At 47.1% G+C, this 23,836-nt stretch overlaps 3 protein-coding genes and 1 long non-coding RNA gene across 7 annotated transcripts; 2 read left to right on the top strand and 2 right to left on the bottom strand.

The window, feature by feature from the left end:
• Positions 1-5: 5 nt before the first annotated feature.
• edem3 (ER degradation enhancer, mannosidase alpha-like 3) lies at positions 6-8,193 on the bottom strand. 2 transcript variants are annotated; one of them, XM_028963133.1, is made up of 21 exons: positions 7,501-8,193; positions 7,378-7,423; positions 6,947-7,047; positions 6,509-6,548; positions 5,664-5,776; positions 5,434-5,587; positions 5,169-5,303; positions 4,991-5,096; positions 4,823-4,920; positions 4,123-4,248; positions 3,956-4,039; positions 3,794-3,877; positions 3,590-3,714; positions 2,426-2,600; positions 2,205-2,350; positions 1,975-2,119; positions 1,631-1,822; positions 1,372-1,537; positions 1,114-1,299; positions 954-1,001; positions 6-819 (listed from the first exon to the last, which is right to left on the bottom strand). In XM_028963133.1, the coding sequence occupies exons 1-21, from the start codon at positions 7,623-7,625 to the stop codon at positions 542-544; spliced, it is 2,673 nt and encodes an 890-aa protein (XP_028818966.1). In that variant the 5' UTR covers positions 7,626-8,193; the 3' UTR covers positions 6-541. The 2 variants fall into 2 exon arrangements, with proteins under 2 accessions (XP_028818966.1, XP_028818968.1); XM_028963135.1 differs by lacking the exon at positions 954-1,001 and having other exon boundaries at positions 7,501-8,191.
• Positions 8,194-8,349: 156 nt separating this feature from the next.
• LOC114769786 (torsin-1A-interacting protein 2-like) lies at positions 8,350-12,406 on the top strand. 2 transcript variants are annotated; one of them, XM_028963137.1, is made up of 11 exons: positions 8,350-8,710; positions 9,183-9,305; positions 9,385-9,453; positions 9,668-9,778; positions 9,855-9,956; positions 10,282-10,389; positions 10,480-10,596; positions 10,688-10,816; positions 10,907-11,035; positions 11,114-11,496; positions 11,623-12,406. In XM_028963137.1, exons 2-11 carry the CDS (start codon positions 9,275-9,277, stop codon positions 12,007-12,009), a joined length of 1,566 nt encoding a protein of 521 aa, XP_028818970.1. In that variant the 5' UTR covers positions 8,350-8,710; positions 9,183-9,274; the 3' UTR covers positions 12,010-12,406. The 2 variants fall into 2 exon arrangements, with proteins under 2 accessions (XP_028818970.1, XP_028818971.1); XM_028963138.1 differs by having other exon boundaries at positions 8,352-8,710; positions 10,691-10,816; positions 11,623-12,405.
• A 1,251-nt stretch (positions 12,407-13,657) lies between these two features.
• On the top strand, positions 13,658-19,384 carry LOC114769785 (torsin-1A-interacting protein 1-like). Its single transcript, XM_028963136.1, has 9 exons — positions 13,658-14,120; positions 15,242-15,358; positions 15,435-15,590; positions 16,508-16,672; positions 16,781-16,888; positions 17,163-17,285; positions 17,384-17,428; positions 17,607-18,007; positions 18,080-19,384. Exons 1-9 carry the CDS (start codon positions 14,066-14,068, stop codon positions 18,473-18,475), a joined length of 1,566 nt encoding a protein of 521 aa, XP_028818969.1. The 5' UTR covers positions 13,658-14,065; the 3' UTR covers positions 18,476-19,384.
• Positions 18,996-22,497, bottom strand: LOC114769787 (uncharacterized). Of its 2 annotated transcripts, XR_003743255.1 has the most exons (6): positions 22,390-22,497; positions 21,858-22,048; positions 21,453-21,594; positions 19,553-19,685; positions 19,409-19,443; positions 18,996-19,323 (listed from the first exon to the last, which is right to left on the bottom strand). It is a non-coding gene; the product is annotated as an uncharacterized LOC114769787 (long non-coding RNA). The 2 variants fall into 2 exon arrangements; XR_003743254.1 differs by having other exon boundaries at positions 19,409-19,685.
• Between the last annotated feature and the right edge of the window lie 1,339 nt (positions 22,498-23,836).

The raw sequence follows: 23,836 nt of genomic DNA, 5'->3' as shown, positions 1-23,836 counted from the left end.
TTACATCTGTTTGATGGGTTTATTGTTATGTGTTTTGACATTAATAATTATCATTACTGTAAAAGAACATTTCGTGATCAGTTTTATTGAAGTTTCTGAGGTGGTGCTGCAATCACTGCTGACTGCTCCTGATCCAAGCCTTCAGTCTACAGCGTCCAAATTCTGTCCTTCTAATACGCGCATCATTCACTCATTCTTCATATTCTTCTGTACAACGTGCTCAACCAGTCGCAACTTAATCCAACTTAACCATAATTTACAAATTCAATTAGTAGAAGCTCCGTTAAAAAGAAGAAAAATCACAGTTCAATTCACCAATAATCAGCCCAAATGACATCAATAACTGAGGAAATTCATTCATGAGGAGGAAGACAACATGAAAACACCAGGAGTTGAGTTTACTGGTGTGGAGATGTAGTTCTGGGTCAGGAGGACCTGAGGTGTCGGTGGACGTCCACCGGAATTGACAGTCCTCTCTGGTTGGACCAGGAATTGGGCTTCACCCCTGGAAGGCGCTGTAATGTACAGCAGTGGTAGATGTTCAGAGCTCGTCTCGCTCCATTTGCTTGAAGGCTTCCAGGTCCTCCTGCCAGTCAGCCAGCAGGGAGTCTACCGAATGCCGGGGCGTGTCCTTTATTCTTGATGGCTCCGCCCCCTGATCAGCATCTGCATCACGAGCACTGACGTCCGCAGATGGAGCTTCCCGCTCTTCTACAGTTGATTGGATGTGCTCCTGAGTGTCTGTCTGTGATTGGTCTACAGCGGTGTTAGGGGAGGGGTCCTCAGGTGAGCAGTCCTCTTCCTCCACCACATCACCACCTATGCAAGAATCACAGCAACACTCATGAGGGGCATGTTTCTAATAGGCCACTGAGGCAACTTCAACTTTATGAAAACAGAAGTGAAGATGAAGAAGTGAAGTGAAGTTAAGATGAAGCAGAGGAGATACTTACTGCTATCCAGAAGTGACGTTGGTAAGGATTTACCTTTAAAAATGGCTGCTGCAGGTCAAAAGGGCAGAGTTACGGCACAGGAGGGAAAATGGAAAGAAAGAAAGGAAAAGGAAGTAGGTCCCACCAGCACACATCCACCCCATCAACCCCATCGCCTCACCTCGGCCCTGAGCCTTATCACTCAGCAGGACCTCCACCTCCCGGTACTCCTTCAGGGCCTCCAGCAGGATGCTGCCTTCCTTGTGGAACAGGAAGAGGAGGGGCATGGTGACGTCATCGGTGCTCCGCCCATCCCCAGCCATCTGAAAGAGTGGTGCCGTGTCGCTGCTGCTCCCTTCGTTATTGTCTGCGGAGGTTTAGAGGCGAATTCAGCTCTGCTCTCGACTGATGGAGCGGCTGGTGTTGAAGGACCCCTTACCGATGATTATTCCACCAATGGCCCCGGCTTTCTGGATGTGCCGCGCCTTTTCGGCAAACATGCACTGCCCCCTCTGCAGCAGCGCAATGCGGCCCTGGACCAAGGCTTGGTTGCTGATCTCAGAACAGCCGGGGTAGGGTTCAGCCACAGTCACAAAGCCGCGTACCTGCAGGAGGAAGTTCCTCATCATCATCATCATAATCATCATCATCAGAACCAATCCGACCTGTGAAGGTGTCTAAATGGCGGGGGAGCTCACCCCCGTGCTGCTCTTGGACAGGTCCGTGCCGAACTGCGCCGGTCCAGCAGTCAGCACCACTCTGCCGAAGAACGGGTGTGACACAATCTGCACGGCGCGGGGTGGAAGCTGCTCCTTGTGCTGCTGGCTGGACAGCTCCATCATCTCCTGCATGAAGCGCAGGCCATCCTCGGCCGCCATGGCGCTGACAGCCTGCAGCACCAAGTTACAGATTCACTGCTGATTGCATTAAAAACCTTTTGGAAGAGGTGAAGATACTTTTCAGGTATTTCATTGACTGTATGTAGTAATCTTGTGTTAAGACTGTTTTTTATGGGAGCGGTGTGGCTCGTGGCCAGTAAGACCTGCGTCGCGTGCTGCACCAGCTGCACTCTGCCGTCCTTCAGGTGAATTAGGTTGACCCCCATCCTGCGCAGCAGCTCCAGATGCTCCGGGTTGTTGGCCATGAAGTCCTGGGCGCGTAGTGGCGGTCGGCCCATCCCCGGCTCCCTACAGGAAGTAGGAGGAGAGGAGGGCGGGGTCATTGAGAGGTTACCGCTGTGCTGACTGCATCTCACTGGCTGTCGTTTCTCACCGGAGAAGGGCGGGTCGAGGGCAGCTCTTGTCCACCACGCTCCTGATTGGCTCTCTAAGATTCCGGGGGAAGGCCGGATCAGGGAAGAGGAGGCGGGTATTGGGACATGTCCAGTCGAAGTTGGAATCGTCCAAGTCTTCACCTGACTGAATAATAAAGACATTTTTAATGGAGGAATTGTAAACAGCCGATCGTACGCACTGAAAGAAGTGATACAATACCATGAGCATGGTGATGGGGCGGGGCTGTAAGGGCGGGGCAGTGGAGAGGGATAGGGGCAGGAGATGCGCTTCAGTGGTGAAGACGTAGTCCTCCACATCAAATGGCAGGTCCTCCGTATCAGCAAAGAGCAGGAATAGGTACTTAAACATCTCAGCCAGGAAGAAGGAGTCCATTCTACATTCCAACAACAACATGAACCATCATCTCAGCATCACTAAACTTCAACATGAACCATCATCTCAGCATTACTGAACTTCAACATGAACAATCATCTCAGCATCACTAAACTCCAACACAAACCATCATCTCAGCATCACTTAACTCCAACACAAACCATCATCTCAGCATCACTTAACTCCAACACGAACCATCATCTCAGCATCACTTAACTCCAACACGAACCATCATCTCAGCATCACTTAACTCCAACATGAACCATCATCTCAGCATCACTGAACTTCAACATGAACCATCATCTCAGCATCACTGAACTTCAACACGAACCATCATTTCAGCATCACTAAACTCCAACACGAACCATCATCTCAGCATCACTAAACTCCAACACGAACCATCCTCTCAGCATCACTTAACTCTAACATGAACCATCATCTCAGCATCACTTAACTCTAACATGAACCATCATCTCAGCATCACTTAACTTCAACATGACCCATCATCTCAGCATCACTGAACTCCAACATGACCCATAAACTCAATCATGAACATTAATTTACATTTACACCATTTATCAGACGCCCTTACCCAGAGCGACTTACAGTCAGTAGTTACAGGGACAGTCCCCCCTGGAGACACTCAGGGTTAAGTGTCTTACTCAGGAACACAATGGTAGTGAATTGGATTTGAACCTGGGTCTTCTGGTTCATAGGCGAGTGTGTTAATCACTAGGCTACTACCACCGTATAATCTTATTGTCACTGAATTCCAACAGGATCATCTCCGCATCACTGAAGTCCAACATGAACAATCATCTCAGCATCAAAGAACACAGAATTTCACAGGATCTCAAGACTACTTGATGTCTTTTTATTCAAACAAATGTTTCCAATCAGAAACAAGGACAATCCAAAATGAGCCCAAATGAGCCCAAACTAGGGGAAACACCTGAGACTCCACACACTCAAAAGATTTCTCAGACTCACCGGTCCTCGTGGCTGCCAGTCCGCACGTCCTTCATGGCGGCAAAACCGCAGGGGACCCGGGCGAAGCGGTTGAGGTTCTCCAGCACAGTGCGACCTGCTTCTAGGTAGTACGGGTCTCGGGTGGCCTGCGATTCAGCAGCCAGGGTTACAGGTGACTGTACAGCAGTGGTGTGAAGGAGCGTGAAGAGACTGTGAACCACTCACTTTGTACAGGAAGTAGGTGCTCTCTGCAAACTCAGGTCGCAAGGGATGCTGGGCCCAGTGTACCCTGAAGTCTGTGGTGAAGGCCTAGAGCACAGAGCAATCAGGAAAAGAGGGCCAAGAACTGAGGGTCAAGCTGATGGTGGTAGAGTGACGAGAACTCACCTCTGGAAGGAAATTGTGTTTCTTGGTGACCTGATACAGCATCTCATGAGTCTCTATTGCAGGTCGGATGTCTCCTTTCAGCACCTTAAAAAGATCAACATCAACTCGTGTCACCTTCTCTGATGAGATTTTCAGCTCAGGTGGTCCCAGCAGTGGTCCAGTCATACCTGCAAACCAGGGAAAAATGCCAGCAGAGAGTCCATCCAGGTACGGGCAGGAAGCAGAGGCTTGTGGATATGAACGTCCAGAAGAAGTGGCGGCTGGCTGATGTACTTCATGATGGAGGCGTAGTGCTGAGACACAAACAGGGTTATTATTACAGGTTATGTGGGGGTGTGTATGTGTGTGTGTGTGTGTGTGTGTACACAGTACAGGCGAAAAGTTTGGACACACCTTCTCATTCACTGTGTTTTCTTTATTTTCGTGACCATTTAGATTGGAAGATTCTCACTGAAGGCATCAAAACTATGAATGAACACATGTGGAGTTATGTACTTAACAAAAAGTGGAGACCTGACCTCCACAGTCACCGGACCTGAACCCAATCCAGATGCTTTGGGGTGAGCTGGAGCGCAGAGTGAAGGCAAAGGGGCCAACAAGTGCTAAACACCTATGGGAACTCCTTCAAGACTGTTGGAAAACCATTTCAGGTGATGACCTCTTGAAGCTCATCGAATGTTCATTCATAGATTTGATGCCTTCAGTGAGAATCTACTAATGTAAATGGTCGTGAAAATAAAGAACACGCATTGAATGAGAAGGTGTGTCCACACTTTTGGCCTGTACTGTGTGTGTGTGTGTGTGTGTGTGTATATATATACATAGTGTGTGTTGTGTGGTTTATGAGGAGCAGCAGGAAGAACTGACCACATTGAAGCGCTGCAGGAGCTGCTCGTCTCCCAGCAGGATGTAGGCCTTCAGCAGGTACTCGTAATACGAGTCGATCCCGGCGCCAACGCCGCTGTCTGTGGAAGTGACAGATCTCAGTTAGCTGTGACGTGACTGGAGTCCCCCTCCTGCCTGCTGGATACTCACCCCTCCGGACCCACTCTCCCGAGTGGATGTTGATGGTCGTTCCTACAAGGTTGCTGTTCCGCTGTCGCTTCTCCCACAGGAAGTCAAGGGCTCTCCTCGCATGAGCCTAAGGAAGAGCAACATTTGATACACCGACGCTCACAAAGAGAAGACCGCCTTATAATTACCCACAAGTCACCTCAAATATGGGTTCTCCAGAGAACCGGCTTAGGGCAGCGAACTCCAGGATCATGGTGCCAGCGCACGCGGTGCACGTCTCGGTTTCAGTCCCCGTTCGGGTTTCTGGACCCCTGACTCCGTGGCGCAGGTTGACCTGACAAAGGTTTTTACTGTCAGCATGAACAGATTCCTAAGAGCAGTTATCATCTCATCTTCGTCATGCAGCTCTGGGTCATATTTCATAACGAAGACAGAAGGTCCTGGTTCAGGGGCTGCAGACGTACTCTTGGGTATGGAAGACCACTGCTGGTGTTGAAGGCCGGCAGGAGGCGGAGTCCCAAGTCCTTGGCCATGTGGAGAAGTTCGTCCTGGTACCACAGCATCTGATGCCCCCTGTCTCTCAGCATCACTGCCATGGAGTGTCCCCCTAGCAGGCCGCTGTATACAAGAGACAGGGTCACCCCAGCGTCCACAGGGACAGCAGAGCACGGGATGTGCGATCGTTGTCACCTACCCCAGCACACGAATGTTGGTCTCGAAGACAGAAACCACAATGTCATTGTCCAAGCGCACGTCTGAGACCACTCTCCTCACGGCCGCTTCAAATTCCTCTGTTTTGTTCAGCAGCTGCACAGTAATTGACCACAATATAAAACAATATAAAACATGTCAAAATAAAGTAAAACGCTGCTGAGTGAAAAACTACTGACACGGACTGTAGTTTAGATTAAATAAATTCAGTAATAATTAAGTACTATCAAATAATTAAGTATTACTGACCAAGTAGTAATACAGGGGTGGTAGTAGCCTAGTGGGTAACTCGCCTATGAACCAGAAGACCCAGGTTCAAATCCCGCTTACTACCATTGTGTCCCTGAGCAAGACACTTAACCCTAAATTGCTCCATGGGGGACTGTCCCTGTAACTACTCATTGTAAGTCGCTCAGGATAAGGGCGTCTGATAAATGCCATAAATGTAAAATGATGACTTTCAGCTTGATATTTAGTAGGGTGGTAGTGGCCTAGGGGTAAGACACTCGCCTGAGCAAGACACTTAACCCTAAATTGCTCCAGGGGGGGACTGTCCCTGTAACTACTGATTGTAAGTCGCTCTGGATAAGGGCGTCTGATAAATGCCGTAAATGTATGTAAATGTAAATATATAAATGTAATGAAGTCATTTAGCAGCCATTTGACAGAGTTACATATGAAATTGCAAATAATAATGTTATTATGCACCAGGTTTACAATATCGCATAGTGTTGCACATCATAGCAAATAATGTACAAACAACCATCTCCAAAACTATCTGCATCTGAGAGACATGCACCTTCTCCTGCACTCCCAATATCTACTCACCATCAGTGTGTCCAACGTGTCCACCAGTGTGAGGGAGAACCTGGAGATAATAAAGGGACATTGTCCTCCTCAAATGATGGTTATAATGAATTGTTTCTTTTTTATCAATATATAAAATGCGAAAAGTGAAGCGACTGTCATTGTGAAACACTGCAGCACAGCACACGGTGACACAACAAAATGTGTCCTCTGCTTTTAACCATGATGAGCTGTGGGCAGCCATGACAGGCGCTCGGGAAGCAGTGTGTGGGGACGGTGCTTTGCTCAAGGGGACCTCAGTGGCACCTTGGCAGCCCAGTATTTGAACCGGCAACCTTCTGATTACAGGGCCGCTTCCTTAAGTGCTAGGCCACCACTGCCCCATAATATTTCATTGTTTGTATTATGTATCATAACAACAATAAAAAGAGAGACATGGTCTCCCCTGCCTTTACTTACTTCCCCAGAGCGTCGTCCACGTCGCCCCGGCTCGGCTCCAGGCCGCGTACTCGTCCTCTGCATGTCAGTGGCATGAGCTCATCTGCTGGGTAGGCATGGTCCTGGAACACATCATCACATTTACAGCGTTTACCAGACGCCCTTATCCAGAGCAACTTACAGTCAGTAGTTACAGGGACAGTCCCCCCTGGAGACACTCAGGGTTAAGTGTCTTGCTCAGGGACACAATGGTAGTAAGTGGGATTTGAACCTGGGTCTTTTGGTTCACAGGCGAGTGTGTTACCCACTAGGCTACTACCTTCATCACGAAGACTCAGACATGATCGGCACTGACCCCTCCCTAGTCTCTGCCGGACCCTGGCAGCTACACCACGATACAGAAATATCAACTTCAACCACAAACCAAAGAAGTGCCCGAGTGCAGGTCTTACCATGTAGCTCTGGTAGGCGTGGTCAAACATCTCCACCACCTGATCCCTGAGACCAAGATGAAAGACAATTACAGCGATGGCTGGTCACCTCCCTTCCTGAATGGCCCTCGTATTTCTCCTCACCTCAGCTTGTGGCGCTCCTCCCGGCTCATCCCGTGGGCCAGTCTGAAGGAGGTGCCCAGCACCAGCAGCACCAGTGACAGGAACAGCTGCATTATTGGGAAGCAAGGCCACCCCAGGGTCCACATGCTTACCAAGGCCTAGCTGAGGGCATCTCAAACAAAAAAAAGGTCCAACCCCCACTCACACACACATACACACTAGATAATAACACTCAGCATCAGAGCATCCAACACCTGATTCCTCCGTATTCTGTCCATCATCGTCACCGTTACCAATAATAACCGGTAACAAACGAGCGGAAAAATCACGATGGTGTCTGGATGGGTGCGATTATAGACGGTTTTCAGTAAATCCCCGTCCGCCCGTCATCCTGTCACACGTGACACCTTCTGTCAACATTGGTACACGTCGACAGAGCGCCGCGGATACGCGACCCGGACCCGCGTTTAAGCTCCAGATCACCGGTACGTCAGCATGGCGCCTGCAGCTTATTGTTCTTCCTGCTCGGGCTGACAGCTGCTCTCTCCGGCGGGGCGAGTAACAGCGTTCCCGGCCCCCCGTTCCACCTCCGACCGTCACGACGCTGCCTTCTAGACGCGCCCTTCACATGGCCGTAAATCCGCGGCAGATAAAACAAAAAAAAAAAAACCCAAAAAATCTTATAAAGCCGCTACACGTTCCCCCGCAGCCCGAACAGCCGACACCGCAATCATCAGCGTCAACATCCGCATCCGGGGTACCCGCCTCCGTGACGTAACCAGGAGGTCCCGCCCACTTACCGCACTGTTCCAAAACGGGAAATGACGGCGCGTCTCACTCTACCATGTACACACTCCTGACACACACTCACAAAACACAACCACCCTTGCTAAAAACTTTTATTTTGAAAGGCTTATTTTCGTCCGGATATTGTCACGTGTTATGAACCAAAGAGAATAGAACAAAAAGAACAGAAAAAATGCGATTTATTTCCTTTCATACATATCAAGAAACTGCCCACATGTGAGTCGTAGCTTGACGTCGGGCTTCCTGTACGTCCCTAATTTTCTCCCCAGGCACATGCGCATCAAAATATTCGTTCCTGACAGCAGAGTAATGCGGTGTAGGTTAGCAGTCTGCTAGTTTCGGTTTCATGCACCTTAAATAGTCGTCATCGAACTTGTGTGCGTGTTGTGTGTTTGATCCGTGATCGGTTCAGGACATCGTTATGGTGAGTGAGATTTATTACATTAAGAGTTAAGAAAATGTATAGTAGAGAAATGTAGTCGACGTGGAGCAGCCCGGAACACCTGGGGATGTGTTGACGGTGGTGTTCTGTAGTGGGGTATGGTTGAGGGTGGTGTTCTGTAGTGGGGTGTGGTTGAGGGTGGTGGGATAGGGGTGTGGTTGAGGGTGGTGTTCTGTAGTGGGATAGGGGTGTGGTAGAAGATGGGGTGGTCTTGAGGGTGGTGTTCTGTATTGGGGTGGGGTTGTTTTGACTGTAGTGGGGTGGTGTTGAAGGTGGTGTTGTGTTGAGGGTGGTGTTGAAGGTGGTGTTCTGTAGTGGGGTGGGGTTCTGGGTGGCCAGTCATCTGTTGCTTATTGTTGAGCCCTTGTGATTTTCATCATACTGTTTCAACTGAACGTCTAGATGAAATGTCAAAATCTGAAAGTCTCTCTGTCTCTGTGATTTTTAAACACAGTAAATGTGCGTGTTTCTGATCTGTGTCTACGAGCGACTCACTCCACGTATCTGACCTCTGGATTCGAGTGACAGGCTCCTCCACGTGGAGAGATGGATGATAGCAGTTACTCATTACCCAGAGGTCAGTATTCATGGCAGCATTCCATCTCTGCTGCAGCCGTTCTGCAGCTTGGAAAACTGACATTGGTTTCATGTCGTAGGCAAAGGGGACAGCAGCAGTCCAGCCCAGTCTGAAGAGGATGGAAAAACAGTCAGTGCGAGTGGAAATGGTGAGGTCACGCAGACCTTTCTGGTTCTGCTGGATCCATGTGCTTCTCCTCAGCTGTGAGGTTCAGGGTCAGGTTGAGAGGGATGGTTCCTCCAAGCTGATTCTCTGTGTAATTTTGACAGCTGCATGATCTGAACTGGTTATTTGGTCTACTGAGGACCTTTAGCCCGTTAGCTTCATCCTTACTGAGCTACAGGCCGTGTGTCCCCATGTAGGAGGTGACATAGCTGAGAGCTCTCCGGACCAGAGAAAGAGGATGACCACCATGGCGGAAGAGGAGGACACACAATCACACAAAGAAGAAGAGAGACACGCCGTTTTCTCTGGTGAGGGTGAGGGTGGAATAGATGGCACGTTTCTGTACATTTGCTGTCTTTAGCTGAATCCTGATCTTGCGGACAGGTGAGAAGATCCCAGAGTTGAGACCCTCAGTTCAACAGGGAGAACGATTCATGGCGCTTCCTGAAAACCGTGAAGAAGGGGGCAGATTAAGCTGTGTGGACGGTGCGTATTAAACAGCCGTCAGTGAAACATCTTCATTCTGCAAGTAGGTCCAGCTGGTCTTCATCATCATCTTCATCTTTCACCGATGAAGGTTTTGGTTTTGTTCATGCTGCGTTCTAACTGAGGTTCAGGGTATTAATCCACCCCATTTAGGGACTAAGTAGGAAGGAGGTGGGGCAGTGGTGGCCTAGCGGTCAAGGAAGCGGCCCTGTAATCGGAAGGTTGCCGGTTCGAATCCCCACACACTGTTCCCACCAAGGGTGATGGTTAAAAGCAGAGGACACATTTCACTGTGTCACCGTGTGCTGTGCTTCACTTTCAAAAGACCTGATCACTGACCTCCCAACCCCTGATGAAGACAAACAAGAAGCGAGGAGCTCTGTAGAGGTGAAGGACTCCAGATCCACTACGTCCCAGTCAGTGGACCTCCTCAGTAAGATTCTCATTTAATCACACATCTCATTAAAATCCCATAATGCATTGTGTAACCATGTGAGAACGTCCTCGGTTCCACTTTGTTCAGATGAGAACCCGGTTTGTCATGATGAAGATGGGAAGAAGATTGCAGAGCCTCTCCTGGCAGCAGTTGAAGAAGAAGGAGGAGGAGGAAAAGTTGTTGCTAAGCAGCGGCTTTACTCTGGTACTCGTGAAATTTCACACATTGTTCAGCATTGTTCGTTGCTTCTGAGCTGTTGCTTGGTGAAATGGCTTCACCGTAGTTTTCATGTTAGCAGCAGGACCTCCTTCCCAACTGTTGGGTGTTTCTGAGGAGCATGAGGAGAGCATCCGTTCACAGATAGAAGAAGAGAGACATTGTCAGGATGCTGAAGCCATGAAGCGTCCTTCATTGGTTTCCCTGAGTAAGATCCTCCCCTCATCCGTCCGTACTTCACCTGAATTCACATCTTCATAGCTCCTCTTTAGTCCTGATTTTATGATTTTCTGGGCAGATGAGGCTATAGCACCTGATGAGATTTATGGAGAGAAAGAAGACGAAGAAGAAGAGGAGAGGAATATAATCAGATCTGGGGAGGGTGACCACACTCCCGCCTCTGATCTGTCCTCAGCTGCCCCCCTGAGTAAGAAGATCCTTTTATGGTTCAGTGTGCTGAAGAAAGTAAACGTCCCATTAACAGTTGACATTTCTCTCCTGACAGACGTCCCGTTGGGGTGGATGACGGCCGCAGCTCTCGTTGGTCTGCTGGGAATATTGCTCCTCCAGATTTTGAGCTCCGCCCCTGCAGTGGAGGAGGTCACACTCAGCCAGGTGGAGGTGTTTAAGAAGGAGATGCAGAAGGTCCAAAGCCTCTTCCCCAACCAGGAGAGGGAGCTGTGGAGGCGCAGTAAGATTCACCTGCAGCGCCACCTGCAAACGGCCAAACCCACCGAGCCGGTCAGCCTGATCCTGGTGGCGGGGCGTGGCGGGGAGACCACCCTGAGGTGCCTGGCCTCTCATCTGGCCTCCGCCTTCTCCTCCGCCCTCAACTCCTCTGTCCTGCAGGTGGACGGGGCCAGCAAGGCGGGGATGAACAGTGACGAGGTGCGATTTTACGATTTTTCGGGGTCAGAGGTCACGCTCAGGCCTGTTAACATGCTGCTTTTAGATTCTCTTGGCGTGTAAAGTGGTCTTGTTGGTGCAGAAGGAACGTCTCTGTCTGTAACTCAGGTGAAGCTGGAGCTGGACGGTGCGCTGAGAGACGCCTTCGGGGGCAAGAAGCTGGCAGCAGTCATCCACCGTCTGGAGGAGCTTCCAGCCGGCTCCACCCTCATCTTCTACCGTTACTGCGACCACGAGAACGCCGCCTACAAGCAGGCCTTCCTGGCCTTCACCGTGCTGCTGGAGCGCGGGGAGGAGCTGCTGTCCGGCGCCAGCCTGGGACTCGTGGAGGAGATGGTGCAGGATCAGCTTCACCACAAGTTCCTGTCATCAGACCAGCCCGCCACCTTCAACCGGATGGACGTGGACAAGCTGAGCGGCCTGTGGAGCCGCATCTCTCACCTGATCCTGCCGGTGAAGGCAGAGGAGCACATGGAGCTCCACGGCTGTGACTGAGGCCACGCCTCTCACCCTGACACGGGGGAGGGGCGTTCTCGTGAAATTGCACTCGTGTGGAAGTGGGATGATTTGCGAAGTTACCAGCTCTTCAAAATAAAAGCGCTGTCCCCCTGCGCTCTTCTTCTCTTCGGGCCGGGTCGTCTGATTTGACCCGTCTTTTTTACTTTACAGGATGATGTGCAGAATTAAGTACTGAATGACTCCGATAACGATCCCATGAGGTAAATCTTTACAGCTCAAGAAGAATAGCTGTCTCCCGTGTCTCTGGAGAGTTAAATTCCTGTTGATGATGCTGGGCACCTCAGCGCCGGTGACGGTCTGAAAAGTATGTTTTAAATATTAAAACCAAATTGTGTTTAAAATATTATATCATGCACTGTATTGACATTTACACTTGTTCCATGCAAATACGTGCCTTCAATAAAATGTAGATCTGTGACCGCGCGAACATGTGGACGATCTCATTCTCTGCCACTGCAGACCTACAGTCTCTACTTCCGCCATCCTTCTCAACTCCTGCTAGACCTGGCAGCCCCATCCTCCACATCCTTCTCTCAACATGTTTAGTGTCCCTCAGTGTCCAAACCGATGCGAATCTCGCTTCCAGCCCTGGCTGTTCCTCTAAATCACTCGTTCTTCTTCCTGTCTGTCCTTGTCAACCCAACATAAATTTCCGCATCTTTAACTCTGCCGCCTGTCTATTCGTCAGCGCCACCATATAGCGCCTCCACCCCGTATAACATCACTGGTCTCTCTGCTGGTTTCACTTCTCCACCCGGTTAACATGCACTCTCTTCTTCACCTCATCATCACACGTCCCAGTATCTGAACTGCTGCTCCTTCAGGGGCAGTGGTGGCCTAGCCGGTAAGGAAGCGGCCCCGTAACCAGAAGGTTGCCGGTTCGAATCCCGATCCGCCAAGGGGCAGTGTAAATGTGCACCGCTACCCTCTTCGTTTCACTACTGTCATTGTCGTCTGCATCTTTTTGTTAAATGTTACTCTTGCACTGCCTGTGTCCCCTGTAGCCCAGTTTGTAACTTTATCAAGTTGTAGCACCAAGATGTAGCACCAAGCACTGTCTAACACAAGCTGAAATGAACTTGAACTTCCCTTCCTCATTCCACCACCAGGTTTCCTTTTCGTCTTCCTTCCGTCCTTTCCATGACACCATGACACTGGACTACACTTCGGACATCTCCACCTCGACAACTGTAGGACTTTTTCTCTTATTGGACAAACCATCACCAACCCTGCAATGACACCACTTGCAGGCTCACTCTACCCTGGAAGGGGGTCCCTCTCAGTATCACTCCATCCCAAGGTTTCTTCCTTTCTCTCTCCTAGAGTTTTTCTTTGTGTGCAGAAGGGTCCAGTGTGGGGGTGTCAACTGCAGGGCCTGTCAAAGCCAATTGGGACGCACTGTGTAGTTTTGGCTATATAAGAAATAAATGTTGTTGCTTTCTAGCTGCCTCCCTCGCCGCGTCTGCAGTAGTAGTGCAACTATCTACCCTTCCAGCCAGTCCCTGTCCCAACCAGTCTTATTCTAATAAAACACGACATCTTTTTAAGTGGATTTAATCGGAATTAAAGCGCGTGTGCGGCAGCAGTGACGTAATGACGCAATGACGCGACTGCTGTTTCCGGAAGTCCTCGGTGTTGCACCAAAGTCTGTCCGTCAGAGCCGCGCCTTTGCTCGTTGGTGAAATAGTTTGTAGCGCGAGACATATAATTCGATCCGACGCGAGAACATGTCGGACAGCAACGCCATTCTACGGCATACAGCCACCCAGAGTCGCCGTTAACCGCGGTTCCGGCGCTTCGAGTCGCCACTTCCGCCTTCTCCTGCGTCGGGGCGGCAGCGTGGAGGGGATCCCCACTGGAACTTTCTGTCCGGGCTGAACGACGGTAGGTCGGCAGGGTCGTGCCGGTTTATTCACTCCCCGTGAGGAGGAAGAAGAAGAAGAGGAGGAGGAGAAGGATGATGACGACGACGAGGAGAAGGAGGCGAAAGTCCAGTCCGCGTCGTTAGTTTCCCATCATCCTCCCCCAAAAAATGGACCCAGAGACGACAAAACCTCAAAGCAGCAGGAGGAGGTCGTCCAGGGAAGGTGCGTTTTAACTTCTAAACCGAGCTGGAGGCTCACTTTCACTTTCCGCCCACAGTTCACCGATCCAGCGCATCTCGGAAAACTTCCCGTAAAGAGATTATCGCGCCGAATGATAAAGTTCAAAACGATTTTCCTGCAAACGTACGTAGGCGCCGAAAGTAAAGGTAGATTGTTTTTTATCATGGTTATTCGTTTTGTAATGGAAATTCTGCTTAATCCGCTGATTGTAGCCTAGTGGGGACCACAGAGTCCCAGGTTCAAACACCACTCACTACCATCGTGTCCCTGAGCAGGACAGTTAATCCTGAGTGTTCCAGGATGACTGTCCCTGTCACTACGGAATGTAAGGCTCTCTGGATCAGGGCGTCTGGTAAATGCCCTAAAGGTACATTTTAAGTGAGAAGTCTGCCACGTTTGGCAACAGCGATCTTTAAACGTAGAATGCGAACAATTTGAGGTGAACCCCTGTAGAATAAAGGGTTTGAGAGCAGGATAATTTTAGTTACAGACACCGGGGGCGTGGCCTGCAGTGTTTGTGGGCGTGGCCTTTACCAGCTAAACATGAAGCTATATCTAGAGGAGATGCTCTACCAGATGCTCCCTATCAACCATTTTTTTTTGTTGCTTTGCCTATTTTATTGATAATCAGATTTCAAGAGACACTACTAACAGCAAAAATATTTCTCAACTAGACATATTATTACACCAGAAACATTAGAAGCTATTACAGACAATACACTTACTTCTAATGAGCTGTAAATATGGATGGCTGTATTCTGCTGAGATGTGTGCTGTTTATGGGAGGTGCATGCGGATGAGAGAGTAGGAAGGGACGAGTTTTCAGGCCTGAGTTGTGTGTTTTTGTCCTGAGATTCACTGCCTCTCCCTATTTTGTGGTGAACTGCTGGGCGTTACAATATGTATAAATGATAACATCAGTGTTATTTTGATTGTCTGCTGCTGCGCAGAACATATGAGGAGCTTCACACTTCCATGTTTGTTTAAAATGGACTTAAAGTAAAACGTCTCTCCACAGGGAAACACTCCAATAAAATAAATTAAAGAAATAACTCAGACAATGAGACAGTAATTTTTCTTCTCCTGCTCATGATTTCCTGTAGAGCTGAAGAAGAGGGAACCTCTGAAGAGGAAGAGAGGAGGAACTGGAAACCAGCTGGCCAGTGTTGTTGTTAATGGGTCCAAGATGAAGGAACAGCCAAGCGAAGACGAAGATGAAGGTAACAAATTCAGACGAATGAAGTTCATACAGACATCAACAGTCAGCCCTAACCTGTAGTTCTCTCCTACGAACAGAGTCTCCAGAGAAGAAACCTCGCCCATGTGGGGAGGAGAGTGATGGTACGGAGATTGGAGAGGAGGAGGAAGCTGATGAGCACCAGGAGGAGATGTGCTCAGAGGACGACGAGCTCAGCATACAGACAGATGCCTGTTCTGCTGAAAGCACCATATGTAAAGTTAATTCCCAGTTATCATAGAAATAGTTGATGTGGTCCTGGAGGTCCAGCTGATCCACAGGGTGGGGTAGAGCAGTGGTTCCCTTTCCCCAAAGCCCCCCTGCCTGTGTCTTAGACCAGCCATTAATTACTTTTATTTGCAAAAAAGTAAACAGCAGTTGTATGTTTTTGTTGTTTTACAATGCAACGTATGTAGAGTCTATATTAGAGCTGTAATTGTACTTTTAAAGTAAGTCCCAACCCAAACCAATTGCTATGCTGTGTGGTGCATTTACATTTTTACTACACCATTTCCATACAGCCACACATGTTACGATTGCTAGATTAAGAGGTAAAGGAAGCGTGTGTGTTTAAAATATAATTGGCAGCTGCTTGCCTCCGTTTCACCCCCTCAGCATCTGTTAAAACGCATCACCTGACTACAGAGGCCAAGAGTTGCAAATCAAACAAACGCTTAATTTAAAAGTTTAAGTTTAATAAAACAATCACCAAATTTAATATGCAAGTAAGGAACCGTACGGAAAGCATAGGTACTATAGACTGGAAGTCCATGTTTGCTGGCCGAGCCGATTAATATGACCCGGGCCAAGATTTACAGGATTATACGGAGTTTTGATTATCCTTGTGGGTTTTTTCTTTTTTTTTATACATTTGATGTTTACAAGTGTAATAAAAATATATAAATATAAAAATATAGAAACAATCTTTGTATCTGTATGGTTCTCTGGCGCCCCGCAGGGACCTCCGGTTGGGAACCACTGATGTAGATCACCTTCCACTGTGGGAATGGGTTAAATATGCTGTAGTAAAAATATTCCTGGTCTGTTTTTCTGGTTTTGAATTAGTAGGGCGATACTGAGGATGGTCTGTGGATTTGTGTTGATTTGTTTCTTATTTTAAATTTTTTTGTAGGCTCAGTCTCCCCCATCAAACCCCCACTTGTGGCCAAGATCTTGTTGACCAGCTGTGATTCTCAAAGGGAGGAGCAGCAGGAGGCTCAGTATGAACCTGTCCTGAGGAGTCGACGTTCCATACACCAGGAGAAGCGGAACATACTGCCCCCTGAAAGCAGAGCAGGTGGGAAGGCATAATCTCTCAACCAATCAGTGTGTTCCACTCGTTTAGTGTATAGGCTAATGCATGAATTCTGCTTATGTGACATTTTTTCTTTTGTGGAAATGGAAGGAGCTTCACAAAGTCGTCTTGCCACATCCCAGTCAGGGAAACATGAGGAGCTTCTGATTGGAAACAGCAGCTTTCAGCGTTACCATGAGAAGATGGGGAGGTATAAGGGTGAGTTTATTATTTTTCATTCCGTTTTTGAAAATGAGAGTTATGTGACCATTATGTCCTCAGTTTGGGATTTCATCTGTTGTAATCGTTGTAGAACTCGAGACAAATTATTGCTGATATTTTTCATTAACAGCCATTTCCAGATGCCATGATCATGTACAACATGAGCCATGTCTGAACAGATATTACATATATAAAAATTAGGTTCTCATATTTGAGGGACTGTGTATTCACATTCTGACTTCATGTTGATGAACTTTTCTTAATTATACAGATTTACCCAAAGCAAATGAACAAGACTGGAGGAGTATTCATAAAACCCGAAATTCCTGCACACAGACCAAGTGGGTGAACAGTCTGGACCATCAGAGACCTTTCAGACAGATGAGAACAGCAGGTACTGTAGTGCTTCATTCTTTTTATTGCTGGATCACTGTTGATGGAGAAATATTTTCTGAAATATTTGAATGACCTGAATCTTCTTCCCATCTTCAGCAAATCCAGTTGTCATCAAAGTGCCGAGGCCCAGATCTTCTAGAGGTGAGCTGCCCACAAATCACCTTTAACCTGGTAGTTGATGGAACCCGTTTTATGTAGTCAAAGTGGATCAAGACACTGTTCCCTAACTTGCTCTAATTATAAATGTTTGCACATTTTGTGTATATTTTAGAAAGTATTCGTTTTTTTTTTTAACGTGATTTCATCTCGTCTCTGTCAGGATGTGTGTCCTTCTGTCACATGGTCTGTCTGTTCCTCATCGTTGGGGTTCTCGCTGTCCTGGGCTACTGGAAGATCCTGCTGTCTGTATCCACGTATCCAGACTCCCACCAACCTCCAGTTCATTCTGTGGAATCCTTCTTATCACGGCTGAAGGCACTGGAGCTTCTGTTCCCCAACCAGCAGGCGGAGCTGTGGAGACGCAGTAAGATTCACCTGCAGCGCCACCTGCAGACGGCCAAACCCACCGAGCCTGTCAGCCTGATCCTGGCAGCGGGGCGTGGCGGGGAGACCACCCTGAGGTGCCTGGCCTCACATCTGGCCTCCGCCTTCTCCTCTGCCCTCAACTCCTCGGTCCTACAGGTGGACGGGGCCAGCAAGGCGGGGATGGACAGTGACGAGGTGAGGGTGGAGAGATGGATGTGGTGAGCCATGGTGTAGAGAGTTTTCTTATCAAAACTGATCTTTTTCCAGGTAAAGTTGGAGCTGGACGGCGCGCTGAGAGACGCCTTCGGGGGCAAGAAGCTGGCAGCAGTCATCCACCGTCTGGAGGAGCTTCCACCCGGCTCCACCCTCATCTTCTACCGTTACTGCGACCACGAGAACGCCGCCTACAAACAGGCCTTCCTGGCCTTCACCGTGCTGCTGCCTCAGTCGCTGACACCAGAGCTCAGCCTCAGCCAGGTGGAGGAGGTGGTGCAGGACTACATCAGCAGCCGTCTGATCTCACCCACCTCCACCCAGGCAGGCGCCCCCTTCAACCAGATGGACGCAGATAAGCTGAGCGGCCTGTGGAGCCGCATTTCTCACCTGATCCTGCCTGTCAACATGGAGGCACACATCGAGGAAAATGGGTGTGAAGCAGACTGATACTGGGTGTGTGTGTGTGTGTGTGTGTGTGTGTGTGTGTGTGTGTGTGTTTTGTATACATTCACATGTGAAGAAACAGAAAACACACAGTTAGAGTGCTGTTTGTCCTGAACAATCTTGTCCTCACAGTCACCTGGATCCAGGACTTATCAGCCCCAAGGGACTTCATTCTGAACTTCATCATTAATCATTGAAGAGTGAAGAAGTGCGAGTGTGAACCTGCATGTGGGTTCAGAAGACCATGCATTTTGGATCTTTGTGAGAGATTTTAGTGGTTTTTGATGGTGGTTTTTGTTTTTACAGAAGGTCCAAAAAAAGGATCCCCCACACACCTTCAACATGAATCTGCCCTGCTGCTGGTAGACGTGTTGCTTGAAATGAAACGTAATGTTTCTGTACAAGGTGAAACAAAGCAGCATGAGTCCACTGCTGTATGGAGTTCATTGGAACATGTGAACGATTTACAGAAGTCAGGTTAATATGTAACTCGGCATTTATACAATTCTGAATTTTCTGTGGAAGTGTCAACTTTGTAACCAGCTTTGATAAGTATTTATTTGGGGAGGTAGAAGAAGGAAAATGAAGTCCAGTCTCCCAACTTTAGGATCTTTACAGTGTTTCAGTATGATTACCAATTTCCATACAAAAATACAACACATGAACACCACCTGAACACAACAAAGTCTGACTGAAGAAAAGTGTAATGATGCGTCTTGATAAACAGTGGTCTTGCACCAGTTATGCATATTTCATCAGTTGCACATTATTTTAGGGAACAGTACAAAAGTAAAAAGTCTCAAAGTCATAACAAACCAAACTAGACATGCAGTGTGCTTCTCTGGGTGGAACTGAGAAAAAAAATTGTACATAAATGAATAATAATGGAGAATAAAAGGATTTTGATACAGATCTAAAGGTTTAAGATGAACTTACTTTGTTTTGTAAATCAGCACATCTGTCATCTGTGCCTTTAAATTAAAAAAAGTTAATCGAAAATTATTTATGAATATATCATTTTTTAGAATTATTATTTTTATTATTTAATTTTTTGTGAATATGCTTTGAAATTATACTTACCACTACTGACCTCCCATTCTGAACTGGTTGTGTCTTGTCAACAAAAAAATCAGACAAAAGAAGACTTCCCAGCCCACATAACCTGCCACTATGCTCCTCTGTCTCATATCCAGAGTAATGAATAAGAACATCACTGAAGGAAAAAAAAAATGTACGTCACCAGATTTTTTTCTATTTCAGTACCCAAATGGTCTACTTTTCACCTGTCAATTATGGTACTAATCTATGTGTCCAAAATGTGGTGGTCAGCATATCGGGAGTATAGGTGGAGAAGTAGAAGTGTGAGTGTAGTGTGGGTGTAAGAATGTAGGAATAGAAGTGTGGGAGTGCAGGAGTAGAAGTGTGAGTAGTGTGGTTTTGGGAGTGCATGAGTAGAAGTGTGAGTGTAGTGTGGGTGTGAGAGTAGTGTAGGTGTAGGAGTGCAGGAGTAGAAGTGTGAGTGTAGTGTGGGTTTAGAGTGCAGGAGTAGAAGTGTGAGTGTAGTGTGGGTTTAGAGTGCAGGAGTAGAAGTGTGAGAGTAGTGTGGGTTTAGAGTGCAGGAGTAGAAGTGTGAGAGTAGTGTAGGTGTGGGATTGCAGGAGTAGACATGTGAGTGTAGTGTGGGTTTAGAGTGCAGGAGTAGAAGTGTGAGAGTAATGTGGGTATGGGAGTGCATGAGTAGATGTGCGAGTGTAGTGTGGATGTAAGAGTAGTGTAGGTGTAGGAGTGCATGAGTAGACGTGTGAGTGTAGTGTGGGTTTAGAGTGCAGGAGTAGAAGTGTGAGAGTAATGTGGGTATGGGAGTGCATGAGTAGATGTGCGAGTGTAGTGTGGATGTAAGAGTAGTGTAGGTGTAGGAGTGCATGAGTAGACGTGTGAGTGTAGTGTGGGTTTAGAGTGCAGGAGTAAAAGTGTGAGAGTAATGTAGGTATGGGAGTGCAGGAGTAGAAGTGTGAGTGCGGTGTGGTGTGGTGTGCAGGAGTAGAAGTGTGAGAGTAGTGTGGGTGTGAGTAATGAAGGTGTGGGAATGCAGAAGTAGAAGTGTGTGACAGTAGTGTGGATGTGAGAGTAGTGTAGGTATGGGAGTGCAGGAGTAGATGTGTGAGTGTGGTGTGGTGTGCAGGAGTAGAAGTGTGAGAGTAGTGTGGGTGTGAGTGTGTTGTGGTGTGCAGGAGTAGAAGTGTGAGTGTAGTGTGGGTGTGAGTGTGTTGTGGTGTGCAGGAGTAGAAGTGTGAGTGTAGTGTGGGTGTGAGAGTAATGAAGGTGTGGGAATGCAGAAGTAGAAGTGTGTGAGAGTAATATAGGTATGGGAGTGCAGGAGAAGAAGTGTGAGTGTAGTATGGGTGTGGTGTGTTGTGCAGGAGTAGAAGTGTGACTGTAGTGTGGGTGTGAGAGTAGTGTAGGTTGAAGGGACTCTCCATCGTGCTGTGGTGGAAGTTTTTTGGTTGTTGGTATTCTGGGTCAGAGTGGCTTGAACAGAGAAAGTGAATGTCGCTAGAATGGCGTCATAGACGTGTATAAACCACAAAGTCCCAGGTTCAAACCCCACTTGCTACCATTGTGTACCCGAGCAAGTCACTTAACCCTGAGTGTCTCCCGGGGGACTGTCCCTGTCACTATTGATTGTAAGGCACTCTGGATAAGAGACATATATTCCATAAATGTAAGTGAAAGTGAAAGTCATTGTCACCCGCAACCTTCTGGTTATTGGTCCTCTTCCTTACCTGCTAGGCTACCACTGCCCACTTTAGAAAATGTCAGTTCTCCCTCTTCTACAGAAATTCAACCCTCCATCATAATTGGAAGGTTGCGGGTTCAAATCCCGGACCGCCAAAGTGCCATTGAGGTCCCCTTGAGCAAGGCCGAGCATCACTTCACTTTCACTTTCATCAGGCATGAGAGGAGCAGCAGAGCAACTCACCAGAGAACCGTTACATGTCAGCACCATCACATTACTTGTGTTGAAGTCATCGAGAAAGACCCCACTGGACCCCCAGCCTCTGTCTCATGGCCATCCAGCATGAATCCCATGAAGGAAACAGAGGACTGCAGAATCACTGGAGCTGGAAACGATTCACCATTTTACTTCTGAGCCTAGAGCAAGTCTCATCTACACTGTTTTTAGGACAGTTGATATTTTTAATGCATGTAAATAAACTGAATGTTATTAAAGAAGAGCTCTTGATGCTGTAATATCATACAACATGGTTTATGATGATCATTATTTTCTCATTATTTAAAGATAAGCGTAGTTCATTTTTGTAGTCTTTATGAAGAACCTTCTCACTGTGCACTATGCAGCTGTAGGAGAATGTTTCTTACTGACCTGTCGTCTCCATTTCACCTGCCACAGGGGTGAAGCTTGGAGGGATATTCTGGAAGGGTGGAGGTAAATTCTGGGCAGATATATCATAGTGTTTGTTGGTCATGGTCCACCATTTTGTCACCCTGGCTGTAACACGTTACCATATAAAACGCAGCTCCTTCCAGGAGGAAGAGAAGAGTCCTCATCAACATCTAAAACAAGCCAAAGTCCTTCTCAGAAAAAAATACAGAACTTGAACTGTTAAAAAGGCACTGAAACAAACACAGACACTACAAAACTGTACACGTTTCTATCTAAATAAATACTGTAACTCGGCTAAATTATAAGCATAGAATTATCCAATCATATTTAGAAATAATTTATGTACTATTAATGTATGTGCAAATATGAAATCCCTGAATGGGCATCTAGTTGTTTGTCTCTATGTGGACATCCATTGTCTCCAGTGATATTGATTTATACGAATGGTAATTATACACCTTTCATCTCCAAGCTGTAATGGTGATACGGCACGTGATTCTAAATGTTTCACCTGAAACTGTTCTGAGATTGATTATGAAGGGCAGGTCCCATCCCAAGCTCAGTGTCCCAGGATGGACTCTCGAAGCGGCAAACCTGATTAAGCGGGTAGATGTATTTCTAAAAAGAAATAAAAAAAGAATTCTAATTTTATTTGTCACATACATAGTCATACACAGTATGATATGCAGTGAAATGCTTTTTGTGACTGCTACAGACCACAGTATTGCAAATGATGCAAGTGTACAATGAACCAATATGCAAATATTGCACTTTTACGTCTTTAACATAAAATATGTGTAACTGGTAGGGTGAAGGTGTGCAAATGAGTGAAAGACAATGTTTAAAGAAAAGAGCCATAGAAAAAAAAAAGAGCAGTAAAGTTCCTGTTGCCATATGTTTTTAATTGTGAAATAGATTTCAGTTTAACTGAAGTATGAGAATCACTCTGGACTCTTTGCACAAATCACTTTGCACAAACCACTTAGCACAAAATCACTTTGCACAAAATCTTTGCGCTTTTTACTTTACTGCTCTTTTTTTTTTTTCTATGGCTCTTTTCTTTAAACATTGTCTTTCACTCATTTGCATAGAATTATCCAATCATATTTTGAAATAATTTATGTACTATTAATGTATGTGCAAATATGAAATCCCTGAATGGGCATCTAGTTGTTTGTCTCTATGTGGACATCCATTGTCTCCAGTGATATTGATTTATACGAATGGTAATTATACACCTTCCATCTCCAAGCTGTAATGGTGATACGGCACGTGATTCTAAATTAAATTAATTTATAATACATTTCCGTTAAACTCACCACTGTAGGATCTATTGTTGCCCAACACACCACAGCGACTTTAATCTTCTCAGAAGAAACTTCCACTTCCCAATGAGATGGTCAAATATCACCTGAACGTCGAATAACTCTAAAGCGCCACCAGGTGTTTAACAGAAGACGTGCAGACATGCACACATTTGCCCACAATGTAAAACCCAGAGCACCAGCAACTGAAACAACTGGACGGAAGTGAGGAAGATGTGGACACGCGCTCATTTAAGATCAATTTGACCATCACTGTGAGCATCCAGGGTGGATGAAAACATGCGTCATGTGCTCCATTATAGAACATAAAAATCCACATATTCCGAATATTTTGTAAAACAGCAGCGCTATATCATTACGAGCAGAATTTGACGATTAACTGTGTCAACATGAATAAAGGTCAATGATTAAAACGAATTCATAATTGACTAAAGCATTCGTGCTCACTCTCTACCCGTAACCGCTTGGTCCTGTTACTCAGGGTCGTGGAGCCCGTCCCGGGGATATTCATATACAGTTTACGTTGATCGTACAGTTCTTTGATGTTATAGTCATATGACCTCAGTCTGCTTTATAGTTTACTCTCCTTTCACCATTTCCTGGGACCAGCTGAGTGCTGGGATCTTTTCTGGA

The sequence above is a fragment of the Denticeps clupeoides genome, chromosome 19 (genome assembly GCF_900700375.1).
Source record: "Denticeps clupeoides chromosome 19, fDenClu1.1, whole genome shotgun sequence".
Lineage (NCBI taxonomy): Eukaryota > Metazoa > Chordata > Actinopteri > Clupeiformes > Denticipitidae > Denticeps > Denticeps clupeoides.
This window is presented reverse-complemented; position numbering and strand designations above follow the sequence as displayed.